The 20,108-nt window shown below is 42.6% G+C and overlaps 1 protein-coding gene across 2 annotated transcripts in view; it reads right to left on the reverse strand.

The window, feature by feature from the left end:
- LOC120864550 (guanine nucleotide exchange factor subunit RIC1) overlaps positions 1-17,737 on the reverse strand; it is a 140,802-nt gene extending 123,065 nt beyond the window's left edge. For both annotated transcript variants that reach the window (XM_040241677.1, XM_040241633.1), the window contains exon 1: positions 17,386-17,737. In XM_040241677.1, coding sequence (XP_040097611.1) covers positions 17,386-17,529 — 144 coding nt within the window. In that variant the 5' untranslated portion in view covers positions 17,530-17,737. The remainder of the gene's footprint in view (positions 1-17,385) is intronic.
- Between the last annotated feature and the right edge of the window lie 2,371 nt (positions 17,738-20,108).

Below are 20,108 nucleotides of genomic sequence, written 5' to 3' on the forward strand. Positions count from 1 at the left end.
TCACCTGCCCCTTGGAAGGAAAGCTATGACAAACCTAAACAGCATATTAAACAGCAGAGATACCATTTTGCTGATAAAGACTATGGCTTTTCCAGGAGTCATGTACGGATGGGAGAGTCGGACCATAAAGAAGGCTGAGTGCCAAAGAATTGATGCTTTTGAACTCCAGTGCTGGAGAAAACTTTTGAGACACCCCTTGGTCAGCAAGGAGATCAAACCAGTCAATCCTAAAGAAAATCAGTCCTGAATATTTATTGGAAGGACTGATGCTGAAGCTCCAATACTTTGGCCACCTGATGCAAAGTGCTGATTCACTGGAAAAGACACAGATGCTGGGAAAGACTGAGGGCAGGAGAAGACGGGGATGACAGAGGATGAGATGGTTTTGACAACATCACTGACTCAATGGACATGAGTTTGAACAAACTCTGGGAGACAGTGAAGGACAAGGAAGCCTGGTGTGCTGCAGTCCATGGGGTCAAGGAGGCAGAAATGACTTAGCAACTGAACAACAAAATGTATTCTAATTGGATAAACTGCATAATAAATACTTTATCTAGCAGTAAATGGAATGCTATGAATGTAATATTTCTATACCATCACTTTAGGAGACATATAAACACTATATTAAATATTTAATCACATATGAGAAAATAAAACTTTTTCAATTACTCAGTCCTTTTGACTTTGGTAAGGAGGAAATCTGTATGAGGTACTAGTTTACTTCTAACCATCTCTCACGTAATCTAAGAAACTAGTTTTTCATAACATTCATTTTGCTCCTCATGAATAACCCTCTATTCACACAAGTGATGCTAGCTTTCCATGAATAAAGAAGATATAAATTACTTTGAAAGAAAACTTTAAGTCTAAAAGTTAGGCTGGACAGGTTACTCTGAGGACAAGACAAAAACCATGAGTGAGTTATGTTAAGAACCTAAATTCAGCAAACTTTGATTCCCATGATGTAAATCACACAGTCCATAGTAAACTCAGAATCAACATTTACAAGTAAAATGGATCGCTTCAATAATTCACAAGCACTGAAGATGAGCAAAATGTCTTTACCTAGATGTTTTTATTCTGCTTCATTTGTGTGACCTTCTTTTTCCATTATTGTTTAGTTGCTAAGTTGTCTCTGACTCTTCTGCAATCCCACATACTGTAACCCACCAGGCTCCTCTGTCCATAGGATTGGCATTTCCTTCTGCAGGGGGTCTTTCTGATCCACGGATTGAACCTGTGTCTCCTGCATTAGGAGGCAGGTTCTTTACCACTGAGGCACCAGGGAAGACACTATATACCAGATACCAATCCTAAAAGCCCGATTATTCCTGGACTTCAAATGCCATGATTCATGCTATTTTGCTGTGGTTGCTACTACTACTTTACCATGCATATGCTATCCAAACAGCATCCAGCCACTACTAAAACTTAGGTTGTATCACATCACACTCAGTTTAGTTCAGCTGCTCAGTTGTGTCCGACTCTTTGAGACCCCATGAATGGCAGCACGCCAGGCCTCCCTGTCCATCACCAACTCCTGGAGTTCACTCAGTCTCACGCCATCGAGTCAGTGATGCCATTCAGCCATCTCATCCTCTGTCGTCCCCTTCTCCTCCTGCCCCCAATCCCTCCCAGCATCAGAGTCTTTTCCAATGAGTCAACTCTTCACATGATGTGGCCAAAGTACTGGAGTTTCAGCTTTAGCATCATTCCTTCCAAAGAAATCCCAGGGCTGATCTCCTTCAGAACGGACTGGTTGGATCTCCTTGCAACCCAAGGGACTCTCAAGAGTCTTCTCCAACACCACAGTTCAAAAGCATCAATCCTTCGGCACTCAGCCTTCTTCACAGTCCAACTCTCGCATCCATACATGACCACAGGAAAAACCATAGCCTTGACTAGACGGACCTTAGTCGGCAAAGTAATGTCTCTGCTTTTGAATATGCTATCTACGTTGGTCATAACTTTCCTTCCAAGGAGTAAGCGTCTTTTAATTTCATGGCTGCCATCACCATCTGCAGTGATTTTGGAGCCAAAAAAAAATAAAGTCTGACACTGTTTCCACTGTTTCCCCATCTATGTGCCATGAAGTGATGGGACTGGATGCCATGATCTTCGTTTTCCGAATGTTGAGCTTTAAGCCAACTTTTTCACTCTCCACATTCATTTTCATCAAGAGGCTTTTTAGTTCCTCTTCACTTAAACCCTTCAAATGGCTCCCCATCCTGCTTGTTAAAAGCCAAGTCCTCACAATGGCCATTAACGCCCTGCATCATCAGTGCATGTCCCTATGCCCCACCCCCAACCTTGTCTCTGACGAATTTCTTAATATCCTCTTTACTCATTTTACTCCAGCCACTTACTTTTGACTCTTCTACTACACTGGTGTCAAAGCATGCAGTTCCTTCCTCAGAACCTTTGGACTCTCACCTGAAAAAAATCCAACCCAAGATGGCGGAGTAAGGACATGCACTCATCTTCTGTGAGAACTCCAAAATTATAACTCACTGCTAAACAACCACTGACAGGATAATGCTGGATTCCAGCAAAAAAAGATACCCCATGTACAAGGGCAAAGGCAAAGACCCAGCAAGACGGTAGGAAGGGCGAAAACGCATTTAGAATCAAAACCCATATCCGCCAAAGACGCTCAGAGGGCTCAAAAAAAACCTTGTGCGCACCAGAAGATGCCACAGAGCGAGATCTGCCTTTGAGCGTCTGAGCAGCTCCTGCGGAGGTGAGTCAGCAGCGGCCTGCCACAGGCGCAGGAGCTCTGGGTGCAGCAGACCTGGGCATGGCACAAGCCCTCTTAGAGAAGGTCACCATTAACCCCACCGTACAGCCGCCAGAACTTACACAGGACTGGCGAGTAAGACTCATGGAGGGCACAAACAAAACCTTGTGTGCACCAGGAGAAAGGAGCACTGACGCCGCAAGAGATGGACCCAGATGTGCCCGCGAGTGTCCAGGAGTCTCCGGCAGAGGTGTCAGTTGACGGTGGCCTGTTGCAGGGTCGGGGCACTGAGTGCTGCAGTGTGTCGCCATTATCTTCATTTCTTCCACCATAGTTTGGCCTCAGGTCAAACATCAGGGAGGGAACACAGCCCCAAAACAGAAAATTGGAGTAAGGATTTATAGAGCATGACCCCGCCCATCAGAACAAGACCCAGTTTCCCCCCCAGTCAGTCTCTCCCATCAGGAAACTTCCATAAGCCCCTTATCCATCAGAGGGCAGACAGAAGGAAAACCACAATCACAGAAAACTAATCAAACTGATCACATAGCCTTGTCTAACTCAAAGAAACTATGAGCCATGCCGTGCAGGGGCACCCAAGACGGAGAGGTCATGGTGGAAAGTTCTGAAAAAACATGGTCCACTGGCGAAGGGAATGGTAAACCACTTCAGTATTCCTGCCTTGAAAACCCCATGAACAGTATGAAAAGGCAAAAAGATAGGACACTGAAAGATGAACTCCCCAAGTCAGCAGGTGCCCAATATTCTACTGGAGATCAATGGAGAAATAACTCCAGAAAGAAAGAAGAGACAGAGCCAAAGCAAAAACACCCAGTTGCGGATGTGACTGGTGATGGAAGTAAAGTCCAATGCTCTAAAGGACAATACTGCATAGGAACCTAGAATGTTAGGTTCAATCAAAGTAAATTGGAAGTCGTCAAACAGAAGATGGCAGGAGTGAATATCGACATTTTAGGAATCAGTGAACTAAAATGGGACTGGAATGGGTGATTTAACTCAGATGACCATTAAATCTACTACTGTGGAAAAAAATCCCTTAGAAGAAATGGAGTAGCCCTTGTTGTCAACAAAAGAGTCTGAAATGCATTTCTTGGGTGTAACCTCAAAAACGACAGAATGATCTCTGTTCGTTTCCAAGGTAAACCATTCAGGATGACAGTAAGCCAAGTCTATGCCCCAACCAGTAATGCTGAAGAAACTGATCGGTTCTATAAAGTGAAATTCACTCAGTCATGTCTGACTCTTTGTGACCACATCAACTGTCCATGGAATTCTCCAGACCAGAATACTGGAGTGGGTAGCCTTTCCCTTATCATGATGATGTGATCACTAATCTAGAGCCAGACATCTTGGAATGTGAAGTCAAGTGGGCCTTAGAAAGCATCACTACCAACAAAGCTAGTGGAGGTGATGGAATTCCAGTTGAGCTGTTTCAAATCCTGAAAGATGATGCTGTGAAAGTGCTGCACTCAATATGCCAGCAAGTTTGGAAAACTCAGCAGTGGCCACAGGACTGGAAAAGGTCAGTTTTCATTCCAATCCCAAAGAAAGGCAATGCCAAAGAATGCTCAAACTACTGCACAATTGCACTCATCTCACATGCTAGTAAAGTAATGCTCAAAATTCTCCAAGCCAGGCTTTAGCAATACATGAACCGTGAACTCCCTGATGTTCAAGCTGGTTTTAGAAAAGGCAGAGGAACTAGAGATCAAATTGCCAACATCCGCTGGATCATGGAAAAAGCACGAGAGTTCCAGAAAAACATCTATTTCTGCTTTATTGACTATGCCAAAGCCTTGACTGTGTGGATCACAATAAACTGTGGAAAATTCTGAAAGAGATGGGAATTCCAGACCACCTAACCTGCCTCTTGAGAAATCTGTATGCAGGTCAGGAAGCAACAGTTAGAACTGGACATGGAACAACAGACTGGTTCCAAATAGGAAAAGGAGTAAGTCAAGGCTGTATACTGTCACCCTGCTTACTTAACTTATATGCAGAGTACATCGTGAGAAACGCTGGGCTGGAAGAAACACAAGCTGGAATCAAGATTGCCGGGAGAAATAGCAATAACCTCCACCCTTATGGCAGAAAGCAAAGAGGAGCTAAAAAGCCTCTTGATGAAAGTGAAAGACGAGACTGAAAAAGTTGGCCTAAAGCTCAACATTTAGAAAACAAAGATCATGGTATCTGGTCCCATCACTTCATGGGAAATAGATGGGGAAACAGTAGAAATAGTGTCAGACTTTATTTTTCTGGGCTCCAAAATCACTGCAGATGGTGATGGCAGCCATGAAATTAAAAGATGCTTACTCCTTGGAAGAAAAGTTATGACCAACCTAGATAGTATATTCAAAAGCAGAGGCATTACTTTGCCGACTAAGGTCCATCTAGTCAAGGCTATGGTTTTTCCTGTGGTCACGTATGAATGTGAGAGTTGGACTGTGAAGAAGGCTGAGCGCTGCAGAATTGATGCTTTTGAACTGTGGTGTTGGAGAAGACTCTTGAGAGTCCCTTGGACTGCAAGGAGATCCAACCAGTCCATTCTGAAGGAGATCAGTCCTGGGATTTCTTTAGAAGGAATGATGCTAAAGCTGAAACTCCAGTACTTTGGCCACCTTATGCGAAGAGTTGACTCATTGGAAAAGACTCTGATGCTGGAAGGGATTGGGGGCAGGAGGAGAAGGGGACAACAGAGGATGAGATGGCTGGATGGCATCACGGACTTGATGGATGCAAGTCTGAGTGAACTCTAGGAGATGATGATGGACAGGAGGCCTGGCGTGCTGCAATTCATGGGGTCAAAAAGAGTCGGACACGACTGAGCGACTGAGCTGAACTGAACTGCGCCTTTCCCTTCTCCAAGGGATCTTTCCAACCCAGGGAGCGACCCTAGGTATCCCGCATTGCAGGGGGATTCTTTACCAGCTGAGCCACAAGAGAGGCCTAAGAACACTGGAGCAGGTGTCCCATCCCTTTTCCAGGGGATCTTTCGAACAGGAATCAAACCGGGGTCTCCCGCATTGCAGGCAGACTCTTTACCAACTGAGTTATCAGGGAACGGGTCTTTGAAAACCTACAAGACCTTCTAGAACTAACAGTCCCCAAAAATGTCCTTTTCATTATAGGGGACTGGAATGCAAAAGTAGGAAGTCAAGAGATTACCTGGAGTAACAGGCAAATTTAGCCTTGGAGAACAAAACGAAGCAGGGCAAAGGCTAAGAGAGTTTGCCATGAGAACGCACCGGTTATAGCAAACACCCTCTTCCAACAACACAAGAGAAGACTTTACACATGGACATCACCAGATGGTCAATACTGAAATCAAACTGATTATAAATTTCTTTGCAGCCAAAGATAGAGAAGTTCTATACAGTCAGCAAAACAAGATGGGGAGCTGACTGGCTCACATCATGAACTTCTTATTGCCAAATTCAGACTTAAATTGAAGAAAGTAGGGAAAACCACTAAACCATTCAGGTATGACCTAAATCAAACCCCTTACAATTATACAGTGGAAGTGACAAATAGGTTCAAGGGATTAGATCTGATATTCAGAGTCCCTGAAGAACTATAGACAGAGGTTCGTGACACTGTACAGGAGGCAGGGATCAAGACCATCCCCAAGAAAAAGAAATGCAAAAAGGCAAAATGGTTGTCTGAGGAGGGCTTACAATAGCTGTGAAAAGAAGAGAAGCAAAAGGCAAAGGAGAAAAGGAAAGATATACCCAGTTCCAAAGAATAGCAAGGAGAGAAAAGAAAGCCTTCCTCAGTGATCAATGCAAAGAAATAGAGGAAAACAATAGAATGGGGAGGACTAGAGATCTCTTGAAGATCTTTCTTTTTGAGAAAATCAGAGATACCAAAGGAACATTTCATGCAAAGATGGGCACAATAAAGGACAGAAATGGTATGGACCTGACAGAAGCAGAATATATTAAGAGGTGGCAAGAACACACATAAGAACTCTACAGAAAAGATCTTCATGACCCATAACCACAATGGTGTGATCACCCACCTGGAGCCAGACATCCTGGAGTTAGAAGTCAATGGGCCTTAGGAAGCATCACTATGAACAGAGCTGGTGGAGGTGATGGAATTCCAGTTGTGCTATTTCAAATCCTGAAAGATGATGCTGTGAAAGTGCTGCACTCAATATGCCAGCAAATTTGGAAAACTCAGCCATGGCCACAGGTCTAGAAAAGGTCACTTTTCATTCCAATCTCAAAGAAAGAAAATGCCAAAGAATGTTCAAACTACCACACAATTGCACTCATCTCACAGGCTACCGAAGTAATGCTCAAAATTCTCCAAGCCAGGCTTCAACAGTACATGAACCACGGACTTCCAGATGTTCAAGTCAGATTTAGAAAAGGCAAATGAACCACAGATCAAATTGCCAACAGCCGCTGGATCATTGAAAAAGGAAAGAGTTCCAGAAAAACATCTACATCTGCTTTACTGACTACGCCACAGTCGTTGACTATATGAATCACAACAAATTGTGGAAAATTCTTCAAGAGATGGGAATACCAGACCACCTTACCTGCCTCCTGAGAAATCTGTATGCAGATCAAGAAGCGAAAGTTAGAACTGAACATGGGACAACAGTTCAGTTTAGTCACTCAGTTGTGTCCGACTCTTTGCAACCCCCTGGACTGCAGCACAACAGGCTTCCCTGACCATCAACAACTCCCAGAGCTTACACAAACTCATGTCCATCGAGTCAGTGATGCCATCCAACCATCTCATCCTGTGTCATCCCCTTCTCCTCCTGCCTTCAATCTTTCCCAGGATCAGGGTCTTATCAAGTGAGTCATTTCTTTGCATCAGGTAGACAAAGTATTGCAGTTTCAGCTTCAGCATCAGTCCGTCCAATGAATATCAGGACTGATTTCCTTTAGGATGGACTGGTTGGATCTCCTTGCAGTCCAAGGGACTCTCAAGAGTCTTCTCCAACACCACAGTTCAATAGCATCAATTCTTTGGCGCTCAGCTTTCTTTATAGTCCAACTGTCACATCCATACAAGACTACTGGAAAAACCATAGCTTTGACTAGATGGACATTTGTTGGCAAAGTAATGTCTCTGCTTTTTAATATGCTATCTAGGTTGGTCATAGCTTTTCTTCCAATGAGCAAGCATCTTTTAATTTCATGGCTGCAGTCACCATCTGAAGTGATTTTGGAAACCAAAAAAATAAAAGTCTCTCACTGTTTTCATTGTTTCATGAAGTGATGGGACCAGATGCTGTGATCTGTTTTCTGAATGTTGAGTTTTAAGCCAACTTTTTCACACTCCACTTTCACTTTCATCAAGAGCCTCTTAGTTCTTCGCTTTCTGCCAGAAGGGTGGTGTCATCTGCATATCTGAGGTTACTGACATTTCTCTCTGTAATCTGGATTCCAGCTTGTGCTTCAACCAGTCCAGCATTTTGCGTGATGTAATCTGCGTATAAGTTATATAAGCAGGGTGACAATATACAGCCTTGACATACTCCTTTCCAGATTTGGAACCAGTCTGTTGTTCCATGTCCAGTTCTAACTGTTGCTTCTTGACTTGCATACAGATTTCTCAAGAGGCAGGTCAGGTGGTCTGGTATTCCTATCTCTTTCAGAATTTTCCATAGTTTCTTGTGATCCACACAGTCAAAGGCTTTGGCATAGTCAATAAAGCAGAAATAGATGTTTTTCTGGAACTCTCGTGTTTTTTGATGATCCAACGGATGTTGGCAATTTGATCTCTGGTTCCTCTGCCTTTTCTAAATCCGGCTTGAACACCTGGAAGTTCACAGTTTATGTATTGTTGAAGCGTAGCTAGGAGGGTTCCATATTGTGAAAGGAGTACATCAAGGCTGTATACTGTCACCCTGCTTATTTAACTTATATGCAGAGTACATCATGCAAAATGCCAGGCTGAATGAAGCACAAACTGGAGTCAAGATTGCTGGGAGAAATATTAATAACCTCAGATATTCAGATGATACCACCCTTATGGCAGAAAGCAAAGAAAGAGTAAAGAGCCTCTTGATGAAAGTGAAAGAGGAGAGTGAAAAGGTTCGCTTAAAACGCGACATTCAAAAACAAAAATCATCGCATCCAGTCCCATCACTTCATGGCAAATAGATGGGAAACTATGGAAACAGTGAGAGACTTTATTTTTTTGGTTTCCAAAATCACTGCAGGTGGTGACTGCAGCCATGAAATTAAAAGACGCTTGCTCCTTGGAAGAAAAGCTATGACCAACCTAGACAGCATATTTAAAAGGAAAGATATTACTTTGCCAACAAAGGTCCATCTAGTCAAAGCTATGGTTTTTCCAGTGGTCCTGTATGGATATGAGAGCTGGACTACAAAGAAAGCTGAGCGCTGAAGAATTGATGTTTTTGAACTGTGCTGGTAGAGAAGGCTCTTGAGAGTCCCTCAGAATGCAAGTACATCAAACCAGTCAATCCTCAAGGAAATCAGTTGTGAAGATTCATCCGAAGTACTGATGCTGAAGCTGAAGCTCCAATACTTTGGCCACCTGGTGCCAAGAGGTGACTCATTGGAAAAGACCCTGATGTTGGGAAAGATTGAAGGCAGGAGGAGAAGGGGATGACAGAGGATGAGATGGTTGGATGGCATCACCAACTAGATGGACATGAGTTTGAGCAGGCTCCTGAAGTTGGTGAAGGACAGGGAAGCGAATGTACTGCAGTCCATGGGGTTGCAAAGTGTTGCACACGACTGAGCATCAGAACTGAACTTTTTGAAATGTTCTTCTCTCAGATACCTAAGTGGCTTGGTCACTTAAGTTCTTTAAGGTCTCTGCTGAAATGCAACCTCCCTAAGGAGGCTTTCTCCAACCATCTTAGCTAAAAGAACAATGCCACACAAACATTCCCTGACACCCTTACTCTGCTCTTCTCCACGGCACTCATTATATTGACATATGGATGTGTTTGCTGCCTATCTCCCTTGACCAAAGCAGAAGCTTCATGCAGGCAGGGACTGTTTCTGTGTACTGTTGACATCCTGGCACCAGTGTCTGGAAGAGTTCACATCCTGGCACCAGTGTCTGGCAGAGTAAGTATTTAAATTTTATTTTACTGTGTTTGCATCAAAAGTTTTCAAACTTTCCTTGTAGTGCCTGTATAGTGGGCAGTTAAACAGGGACTCAAGGCTTCTAGAAATGTTTATTTTCCAGCTTTCATGGATTGGCACTAGAGACTCCCAACAAGTAGTTCCACTTTAGGTCTACATTCCATTTCACTAGGATCTGAAGTAAGAGGAGGGGAATCCAGTCACTAAAATCTCAACTCCACTGACCATCAGCTCTGAACTCCTTCCTCTCCATCTCACCTCAAGGTCCTCTTTTCTCACAGAAAAGTCAGGGGTCCCTGTAATACTGTGCCGTAACTTGCACAGAAGGTTACAGGGTTGTAGTCAACCTAGGCTTACTACATTTCAGTCTTAGAACCAGCCAACACCAAATCTCTTCAGAGTGCAGGTGATAACCAGAAAAGAAAGCCTTCTCAATCACAGACTTGAATCTTATAGAAGCTTTTATTTCAGTGATTAAAAGATGCAGTGAATGGAAACTATACTGACTGACATTAAGCATGCACCTCTACTGATACTGCTGTTAGTTTCTAACTGGCCCGAATCTTAATTTTTTTCATTTGGGAACATCATTATTTTGGACCCTGATACACAGCGTAAATTAACTTCTTCCTTGTGGCAGTTTAGTATGAAAATTATGTTCACTGACTAGATACCTTTAACTAAAGGCTGCTAGACTCTCAGGCAACTTGTTCTAGTTTGAGACCATACTTTAGATAAATAAGTGAATCACAGTATAGAGGAGGAAGATAATCTAGAAAGCTGAAATGTAGTATATGAATATTCCATACATTTTTCCCAGCACTGATAGTCAAACACTAGATAAGGAGGCAAACACTAGATAAGGAGGCCTATAGTGAAGAACCAAATTACTCTTCCCCCACCACTGCCTTGAGACACACAAAGATGTACACTGATCTCCTCAGAAATCTGAAATGAATCCACACAAATAACAAATTACCTATCCCTGGTGGCTCAGTCAGTAAAGAATCTGCCTGGAATGTGGAAGACCTGGGTTCAATCCCTGGGTTGGAAAGATCCCCGGGAGAAGCCAATGGCAACCCACTCCAGTATTCTTGCCTGGAGAATCCCCATGGATACAGGAGCCTGGTGGGCTGCAGTCCATGGGGTTGCAAAGAGTCAGACAAGACTGAAAAACTAAAAGCACACACATGTGGTCCCACTACCAAATTACAGATCACATCAATATAAATATACACTGGGAACAAGGAGTTCAACTGGCTATATATAATACTGCACAGTAATTTAAGTTCTGGCAAACTGCAGATTACCTAATAATTAAAGAAAGACCCTTTATAAGGTAGCACTTCTACCACCACCCCTGCCCAGCTTTAATGAGATACAATTCGCATACAACACTGTTTAAGATGTACAACATGTTGATTTGATGCCCTTATACATTGCAAAAAGATTACCACCAGTCTTAGCTAACACATGTATCATGTTACATAATTACCATTTCTTTTTTTGTAGAGAAAACACTGAAAATCTACTCTCATCTAAGCAACTTTCAAGCATATAATACAGTATTATCAACTATAATCACCATCCTGTACACGAACTTATTCAGTTTACAGCTTGAAGTTTATCCTCTCGTATCAGTATCTCCCCTTTTCCACCACTCCCTATCCCCTCATAGCCACCATTCTAGTATGTTTCTATCCATTTCGCTTTCTCAGATCACATATATATATATATATATAAGTGACATATACATAATTTGTCTTTGACTTATTTCACTTAGCATAATGCCCTCTAGGTCCTTCCATATATGCTGCAAGATGTCCTTTCTCATGGCTAAACAATATTCCATTATGCATATATACTACATCTTCTTTATCCATTCATCCATTGACAGATACTTAGGTTACTTCCACATCTTGGCTATTATGAATAATGTACAACTTTTCTAATATAATTTGGGCTGGGTATTAAAAAAAAAGGGATTTAATTTACCTTAACTTTCACAACCCTAATACAATTTTTTCTGATTTTAAGTTGTAATTTAATATCATCACATTTTTTAAATTACATGTCAACATTTAAAAATCTTCAAATTATTAAAACTTGAAAAAGTACATGTTATGCATAGGACAGATATCTTAAATTCATTTTTTTAATGCTTATTAAACATCTTTGTGCAAAACATAAATACAAAATAAGATTATAAATTAACATAATGCTGTAAATCAGTTATACTTCAATTAAAAATAAATAAGATCACTTCTGCTCTCCAGAAACTTACAATCCAGTTGGAGAAATAAACCAAGTGTGAAAAACTACACTACAAACAGTACTGCTCATCAAAAACAATGAACTCAATGAAAAACAGTGTTCATCAAAAACAATTATAGTAAATAAAGAATGACTCAGAGCACAATTTCAACAGAAGCTAAGGTTTGGGTAATATTCTGATAGGCAGAGACAGGGCAAGAGAGCATTCCAAGAGAGGAAGGTCTCTGATATTAAACCAAGGAGCTTGAACTTCATCCTTTAACCAACAGTGAACCCTAAATGACTTCCAAGCAGTGGCTTTATAAGGAAGGCTCTTTGGAGGCATTAACAGAATAGGGTTGAAAGCGTGAGAAATGAGAGAGCTGGAAAAATACAGGCACAAATTGTTGGGTTAACCAAAAAGTTTGTTTGAGTTTTTCCATGACATCTTAACCATATACCTGACTGAATATCCATCTCATTGTTTTCCATTATTAGTACACAGCAAAAAGAGGATAAGTTTTCATTCAGGGTTGCTCAAATACAATTTATTATATTTCGTAAGTCCAGTAATTCTACCTATTTCACCTTTTTATTAGCAGTGATTACTCACAAAATTTTCATTTATATTAACATACTAGCATCTTTGAACAGAATGTTTTTCTCTCACATACAGTATGTCCCCTTAATCCTTTTCATACACTGCCTATTGATACTATCTTTTTCACAGAAAGTGTTCATATATTTAAAATAATCAATGACCTTAAAATTAAGATAAGATTAATTTAGAATTACAGCATTCTAAAGTATCATTCTGTGGTTCACAGAGACTTTTATAGCCACAGTTAAGTAGTATATTAAAGGAATAATTCTAGGCTCTCTGATACAGTACAAAACACAATTTATCTCATACAACCCCCATGTCAATCATAAATCATAATGTGCTTTAACCAGCAGCTTCATCTTCAAAGCTGAAATCAGTCCTTTTACAATACCCTTGGCAGAAATACATCATCAACGGTTCCATCAAGGAACTCGCATCTCTAGCACCCCAATCTAACAGACATACCAAACCTTTTTGGAGTCCCCTTTTTTGGTTCCAAAATATATGAATGATCTTTGTTGTAAATTAAGTAGCTTAAAACTCCTAAAAGATTCACTAAGTAGAGAAAGCAAATTTACACCAACACGTTACAATGAAAATGAGTCACACCCTCACACTAAAAACGAAATCAAAAGCAAAATGACTATCAACAGAAACTTAGTTATCAACACATCTAAAAAGCACTCTACTACACTTCTCAAATTTGAAGTCAGGAAAGAATTTTGACGAGATATGACTCTTAACACTCAGATCCCAAACAGCTACATAGGGTATACAACAGTCGCTATAAGAGATAGATAAAAGCTCACTAGAAAACCCACAAAATGCACACATTATTCTTAGAGATTTTATTTTACTGTTTTCATAGCCTCATGTCTAATCAACATTTTCCAGGCAGCTATTCTTTTAGACATTAAAATAAATAAATAAACAGCTAGACTATTAAATGCACATTCCTCCCACAAGGCTAGTTTTCTCTTTTTAAAAATGCATTCCTCCTAAGTGAATTTAACTTACTAAAAGAGCCCTAACAAAATTTTAAGAAAGCAAACTGTATTATATCCTCATATCTCTTTGAGCATGTTTCTCCATGTCTTTAAATGCCCTCAAGCTGCTTTAAAGACCTCAAATTCCATAAAACCCTTCTTCAGATCTTCAAAATTCGCTTTATTCTGTAAAATTACTTGCATATACGATGTCTCCAAAATCAAAGCTTTCATGTTCTCATGCAAACATTTTAAACCCGTTCACTCTAAATTACATAGGAATGACTGATAGCTACTCAATTTAGCTAGAGATATTTTCACTTTTAAAAGAAGTCTGTTAACCTAACTTAGATAGGTTTAACTTACATAGTTTAAGTTTAGAAATTTAAAAAATCAAAATAAACACTGGAGTCTGGCACCTGTTTCCCCATTCACCCAGTTATAAACTTTAAAATCATCTCGTCCAATACTTGATTTCTAAAGTGATGGTGATGTCAGAGTTCAAAGTTAACCATAAGTGAACTTACAGTACCATGGAGCCTCCTCTAAGGTATTCCTGAATTTCCCTCCACATACTTCTGAACCCATACACTGCACAACCTAAATTTTTGCACAATCTTAATGATAGTGGCCCCAGCAATCTGTGAGCACCATTCGAATTTGAAGGAAAGGGGTATGACCAGTTTTACATTGACCAGGACTGCCATAGATGTGTTTACTATCTAAGTCCAAAAGCAAAACAAAACACACACAATAAAACCCTGATATTCTCAACATTCACAATATCCCTAAGAAAGTCAAGGAACATTTTTGTTTCTTTTACAGATAAAGTAGTCTACAGGCTTCTGGTCTATTCTTCCTTCATATTAAGTTTATGCTGTGTACTGCATTTAGTCGCTGTCGTGTCTGACAGTGACCCCATGGACTGCAGCCCACCAGGCTTTTCTGTCCATGAGGATTCTCCATGCAAGAATATTAAGAGTGGGTTGCCATGCCCTCCTCCAGGGGATCTTCCCAACCTAGGAATCACACCCACATCTGCATTGCAGGTGGATTCTTTACCGACTAAGCCACCTGGGAAGCCCAAGAATACTAAATGTGGGTAGCCTATCCCTTCTCCAGGGGATCTTCCCAACCCAGGAATCAAACCGGACGATTCTTTACCAACAGACAATTCTTTGCCAACTGAGCTATGAGGGAAGCCCATATTAAGTTTCAGTTCAGTTCAGTCACTCAGTTGTGTCCGACTCTTTGAGACCCCATGAATTGCAGCACGCCAGGCCTCTCTGTCTATCACCAACTCCCAGAGTTCATTCAAACTCATGTCCATCAAGTCCGTGATGCCATCCAGCCATCTCATCCTCTGTTGTCCCCTTCTCCTCCTGCCCTCAATCCCTCCCAGCATCAAAGTCTTTTCCAATGAGTCAACTCTTCGCATGAGGTGGCCAAAGTACTGGAGTTTCAGCATCATTCCTTCCAAAGAACACCCAGGACTGATCTCCTTTAGAATGGACTGGTTGGATCTCCTTGCAGTCCAAGGGACTCTCAAGGGTCTTCTCTAGTACCACAGTTCAAAAGCATCAATTCTTCTGCGCTTAGCTTTCTTCACAGTCCAACTCTCACAACCATACATGGATGACCACTGGAAAAACCATCGCCTTGACTAGATGGAACTTTGTTGGCAAAGTAATGTCTCTGCTTTTCAATATGCTATCTAGGTTGGTCATAACTTTCCTTCCAAGGAGTAAGCGTCTTTTAATTTCATGGCTGCCATCACCATCTGCAGTGATTTTGGAGCCCAAAAAAATAAAGTCTGACACTGTTTCCATTGTTTCCCCATCTATTTCCCATGAAGTGATGGGACCAGATGCGGCGATGTTACTTTTCTGAATGTTGAGCTTTAAGCCAATTTTTTCACTCTCCTCTTTCACTTTCATTAAGAGGCTTTTTAGTTATGCCTAAAATTAAGTTGTGTTAGTCGCTCAGTCCTGTCTGACTCTCTGTGACTCAATATAGTCTGCCAGGCTCTGCTGTCCATGGAATCCTCCAGGCAAGAATACTGGGGTGGGTAGCCATTCCCTCCTCCAGGGGATCTTCCGGACCCAGGGATAGAATCCAAGTCTCCTGCATTGCAGGCAGATTCTTCACCAGCTGAGCCACCAGGTGTTGGGTGATAAAATTAAGTTAGGCCTGTCCTTTATGGAGTTAAGGAAAGTTATATTTCAGGCTTTACAGTTTGTTACATTAGAGTGAAATTATGAACTAAAGTTCAGAAGGCAATTTAAAATTTCCCTCCTAATTATTTTTATATGCCTTAAAAATAACATATACAAACCAAAAAGAAATTACTCAAGTGGCATACATGATGTAAATGAATATCTCATTTAAGAACCACATGATATGCAATACATAAAAACATGCAATCAAGCACCAGACAGAAGTGTCACATTGCTGTTTTGTGACAACAAAACAACACAAAGCCCTGTTTTGTTCTGAGACGTATTTAAAAATTAAATCAGCCAAAACTTAATGGCAAACACTATAATTTAAAACCTAACTATTACAGTCATATAAAAGATACCAGAAATACCTAAATCTCATCATTACTTTTACCAGGGCTGTGTGTGAGGATAGTCAAGGGCCTTACAGGCATTCAAATAGTCACACAGATGTGACAGTTTTAACTAATTTGATTAAACCCAGTATTTCACATGTATCTAACAAAGCTAAGGTCGAAACCTATTTCCACCTGGTAAAAATCAGCTTTCAAAGGATAACAACTTCACTCTGACATAGATTAGCACTGCCTTCTCTTGGGAGGGTGGGGGGAAATTTTTATACTCTATTCTGTTGCTTATAAACAGACCTGTAGCAGCGTTCAAGGAAAATAAGGAAATCCACCAGTTATTTTTTAAGTTATTCTTTCAACCACTGACTAATTAGATACAAGAAATAAAAAAGCACGATTCACAGAAAGCAAAAACAGAACACTGGTTCAAGCGCTTCCCAAATCTTATTACTTCCAGGTGCGAATACCAGGAGGCGAGCGGAGAGATTGAGTCCCACTTCAGCTCCTACTAAGCCCCCTATAATTCTCTACAGAAGAGTCCAAGAGCTGAAGAGAAAATAACTGACCTAAAAGTGGAGAGATGTTAGGGCAAGGCGAGGAATTGGGTTACCAGACCTTCAGTTAAAAAAAAAAAAAAAACCTCTGGCTGTAGTTGTAGAAATGTTATCACCGCATGTCAAGTCTGGCACTGACTGGGTAAAGCCCAACAGGCTTTCCCCAACTTCAAAACAATGGCCTTTAAAGCAAGGTAGGACCAGGAACACAACAGCGGCCAGATTCCTAATTGTGAAAAGTTTAACCAAATTTGTTCCTCGGCGAATGGGGGAAGAGAGAGGAAGGAAAGTCTGGACTCGGCCGAAGGAGCGCGTGGGGTCCGCACTGTGCGCGGCCGCCGGCCCAACGCAGGGAGGTGCAGGGATTTGGGGCAGCAGCGACGGCATCCACCCCGGAGCCCTGGCCAGAGGACGTGTCCAGATCCGGGGGTTCGCGCAACCAAGGAGGCGGAACAAGGACGGCGAAGACGAGTGGGTCTGGTACGAAGGGGCAGGGGTCCCAGACTCTGGGTGGAAGTTGGGGGCGGGATGGTGCCGGGAAGCCGGGAGGAAGCGGCGAGGGGCTCTACTTACCCGACTGTACCAGATGCTGAGGCGAGCTGGGGCCAGTACGGCGAAGAGAGTCCTCTGGGGGTCGGACTGAACGTGGAAAGGCGCCTCGGCCGGGCTCCCCAAAGGGCAGAGCAGCCTCTTGGGCCAGCCGCTCAGGAAATACATGGTCCGCGCGGAGCCTCAGACGCCGCGGCGCCAGGCGGCCCCCGGCCCCGTCCGTCACACTCAGCGGCCCAGGGTCGGACGCCCGTCTCCCACACCGCCACCGGCCGAGTCGGCGGCGGCGCCGGTGGCAGCTCCAGGCATCTGCCCTCTGGCCGGGCCGGGCCAGGCCGACACAACGCTAAGCGACGAAGGCACCCCAGCGCAGACGGGGCCCAGTGTGGGGGTAGGAGGGGGAGGGAGAGTCTGGATGGAGGTGGGCGGGAGGAGCTGGAAGTCCCGCCCCGGCCCTGGCCCCGCCCCTTCCTCGGGCCGCACTGGCGTCACCACGCCGCGCCGCGTGTGTCTTGCCGGCGAGGGCTGCTGCGCGCGTGCGTACTGGAGATAATCTTCACTGCTGTCTGAAACTCCGCCTTGGGCTTCAGCTCAACACGCATGCGCCTTGCCCTGCTCTGGCTCCTCTGCGCCTCCCAGTTGCTATGTGGCCTGTATAGTCAGGGCTAGCAGGCAGGACAAGTGCCTGAGACTCGGCGACAAGTGGGCCCAGCCGGCAAGACGCAGCTACTTGGAGATTACGATCTGGGACCGCCCCTTGCCTGGCCAAATTTAACTTTCCTTCCCTGATTGGTGAAGTCTCTGGTGGGGGTGGGTCCGGAGCTGCCTTGCCTGGGTCGGGGGCACGTGCAGGGGAGGGCGACTCACGTGACGTTTGCTGCTCCAATTTCTGTCCTGGCTTGTGGGCCGCGGTCTCTGTGTAGGCTTGTGCGGTCCCTTGTCCAGTGAACCCTTGTTGTATGCCAAGGTCTGCAGTGAAAGCTGGTGGTGAAGTCCCTGCCCTCATGGAGTTTACACCCTAGAGGGGACCTTATTTCAATTAATAAACCACTTGCCGTGAAAGTGCCTGAATCCTGTTCTCTGTCCTTCAGGAATTCTAAATGTAGTGTATATTTTTAAATTCGGTTTGCAATCTTGTATCCATTTACCAGCCATAATGTTAGACAAGGCAAGGCTTTCTCTTTTGCACTCTCAGTAGAGTATGTGATTTAATTTTGGAACTGGAACCGACTTGAGCGATTCTGTAGTTCGATGTTTAACTTTTTGGACCCCAGGGATCACCTTAACAATAAGAGTTTCTTTAAGCATTGACCCTGGGATTACATCTGAAAAGGAGGATGCAGGAGTGGCGAGGGAATGTGGAGTAGGGGAATGGGGTTCTGGATTAAAAGACTTTCTTCTCATTATCTGCGTCTTTGTACAGTCTGAATTTTTCCCCGTGTTTCAATTAAGAGCCCAAGTTTTTTTGTTTTTTTTTTTTAAGTTAACTCACATGAATAAATAAACAGCAAGAAAGGAAACTAACTTAATCCATATCAGATGTAGTATTGTAGCTGGTACTCATAGCAAAATATGTAACTTTCCATAATTTTCCTAAACATTCACTGCATTCCCCAGAAGGTGATCAAAGAATCCAAGATTCCTCAAAGCAAAGTTTAAACTGCCTCACCACTCACCAGCCTCTTGTGGCCAGACTGTGTCTCCTTCCTGGTGTTTTTTTCCCGACAAACAGCATAGCAGCCTGGAACATATTAAATAGGATAGTAAACTGAAAATTTTTGTCAAAGGAAGATTTAGATGAAACCCTGATCCAACTAAACTGCACCATTAGACAAATAAAGAGGCCCAGGGCAGTTTCTTGACTTGCTAATATAAAATTGTAGAAAAATAACACAGTTGCATCATGCAGTCATCTAACATTCTCAGATTCAGTTATGCACTTGGTAGAAAGAGAGAGGAAATTAAAGTTACAGGGCACCAGTTCCACTTGAAAATTTCCTGAGGGTATATTTCTCCCAGCTCTCCTTCAGAAGGTCTTTGTTCTCCTGTGCCTCCTAAATGTTAGCATTTAACTGCACTCACACACAGTTTAAGGAACTTGTAAGTACTTTTCATTGCACTCATTTTTAACTTTACTTGCTGATTTATTAACACACTCCTTTGTAGCATTTAAGGTTTGCAAAATATCTTCAAATGCATGACTTGATTTTGTTCTGTAGCTAATCTTCAAGGTAGGTAATATTGGTGTGATGTTAACAGGACCAGAGTGGTAGACATGCCTAAAGTCACCAGTTCTGAAAAGAACTGGTCTTCCTTCTACGGATCTATTGATCTCTAGATTGAACTGACCTGTGGTAGTTGCTCCAGGCAGTGAGATCCTGTAGGACTTTCTCCCTGTCCAGGGAGAAGTAAAATATCTGACTCTCTCCACAACCCCTTACTTAAGAGTACCCCCCTCCATTGTGATAGAAACCCTATGAATGGGATTTTCAAACTTTCAGATATCACAGTCTAACATTTATCTGTAAAATACACTAGCAATTCCTATGCTCTGGATGTACCTTCTCTTCCTTTCTGCACACCACCGTCACTTTCAAGTCAAACTTATTGAACTCTATTCTGAGCTAATTGCAGGCAGATTCTTTACTGTCTGAGCCGCCAGGGAAGCTCAAAGAGTAGCTGGTCTTACATTTTTAAGAAGAGAGAGAGAGCGTAAAGATATGTTACCTTTGGAACCAACCATTTCT

This window comes from Oryx dammah, unplaced genomic scaffold, assembly GCF_014754425.2.
Source record: "Oryx dammah isolate SB20612 unplaced genomic scaffold, SCBI_Odam_1.1 HiC_scaffold_1, whole genome shotgun sequence".
NCBI lineage: Eukaryota > Metazoa > Chordata > Mammalia > Artiodactyla > Bovidae > Oryx > Oryx dammah.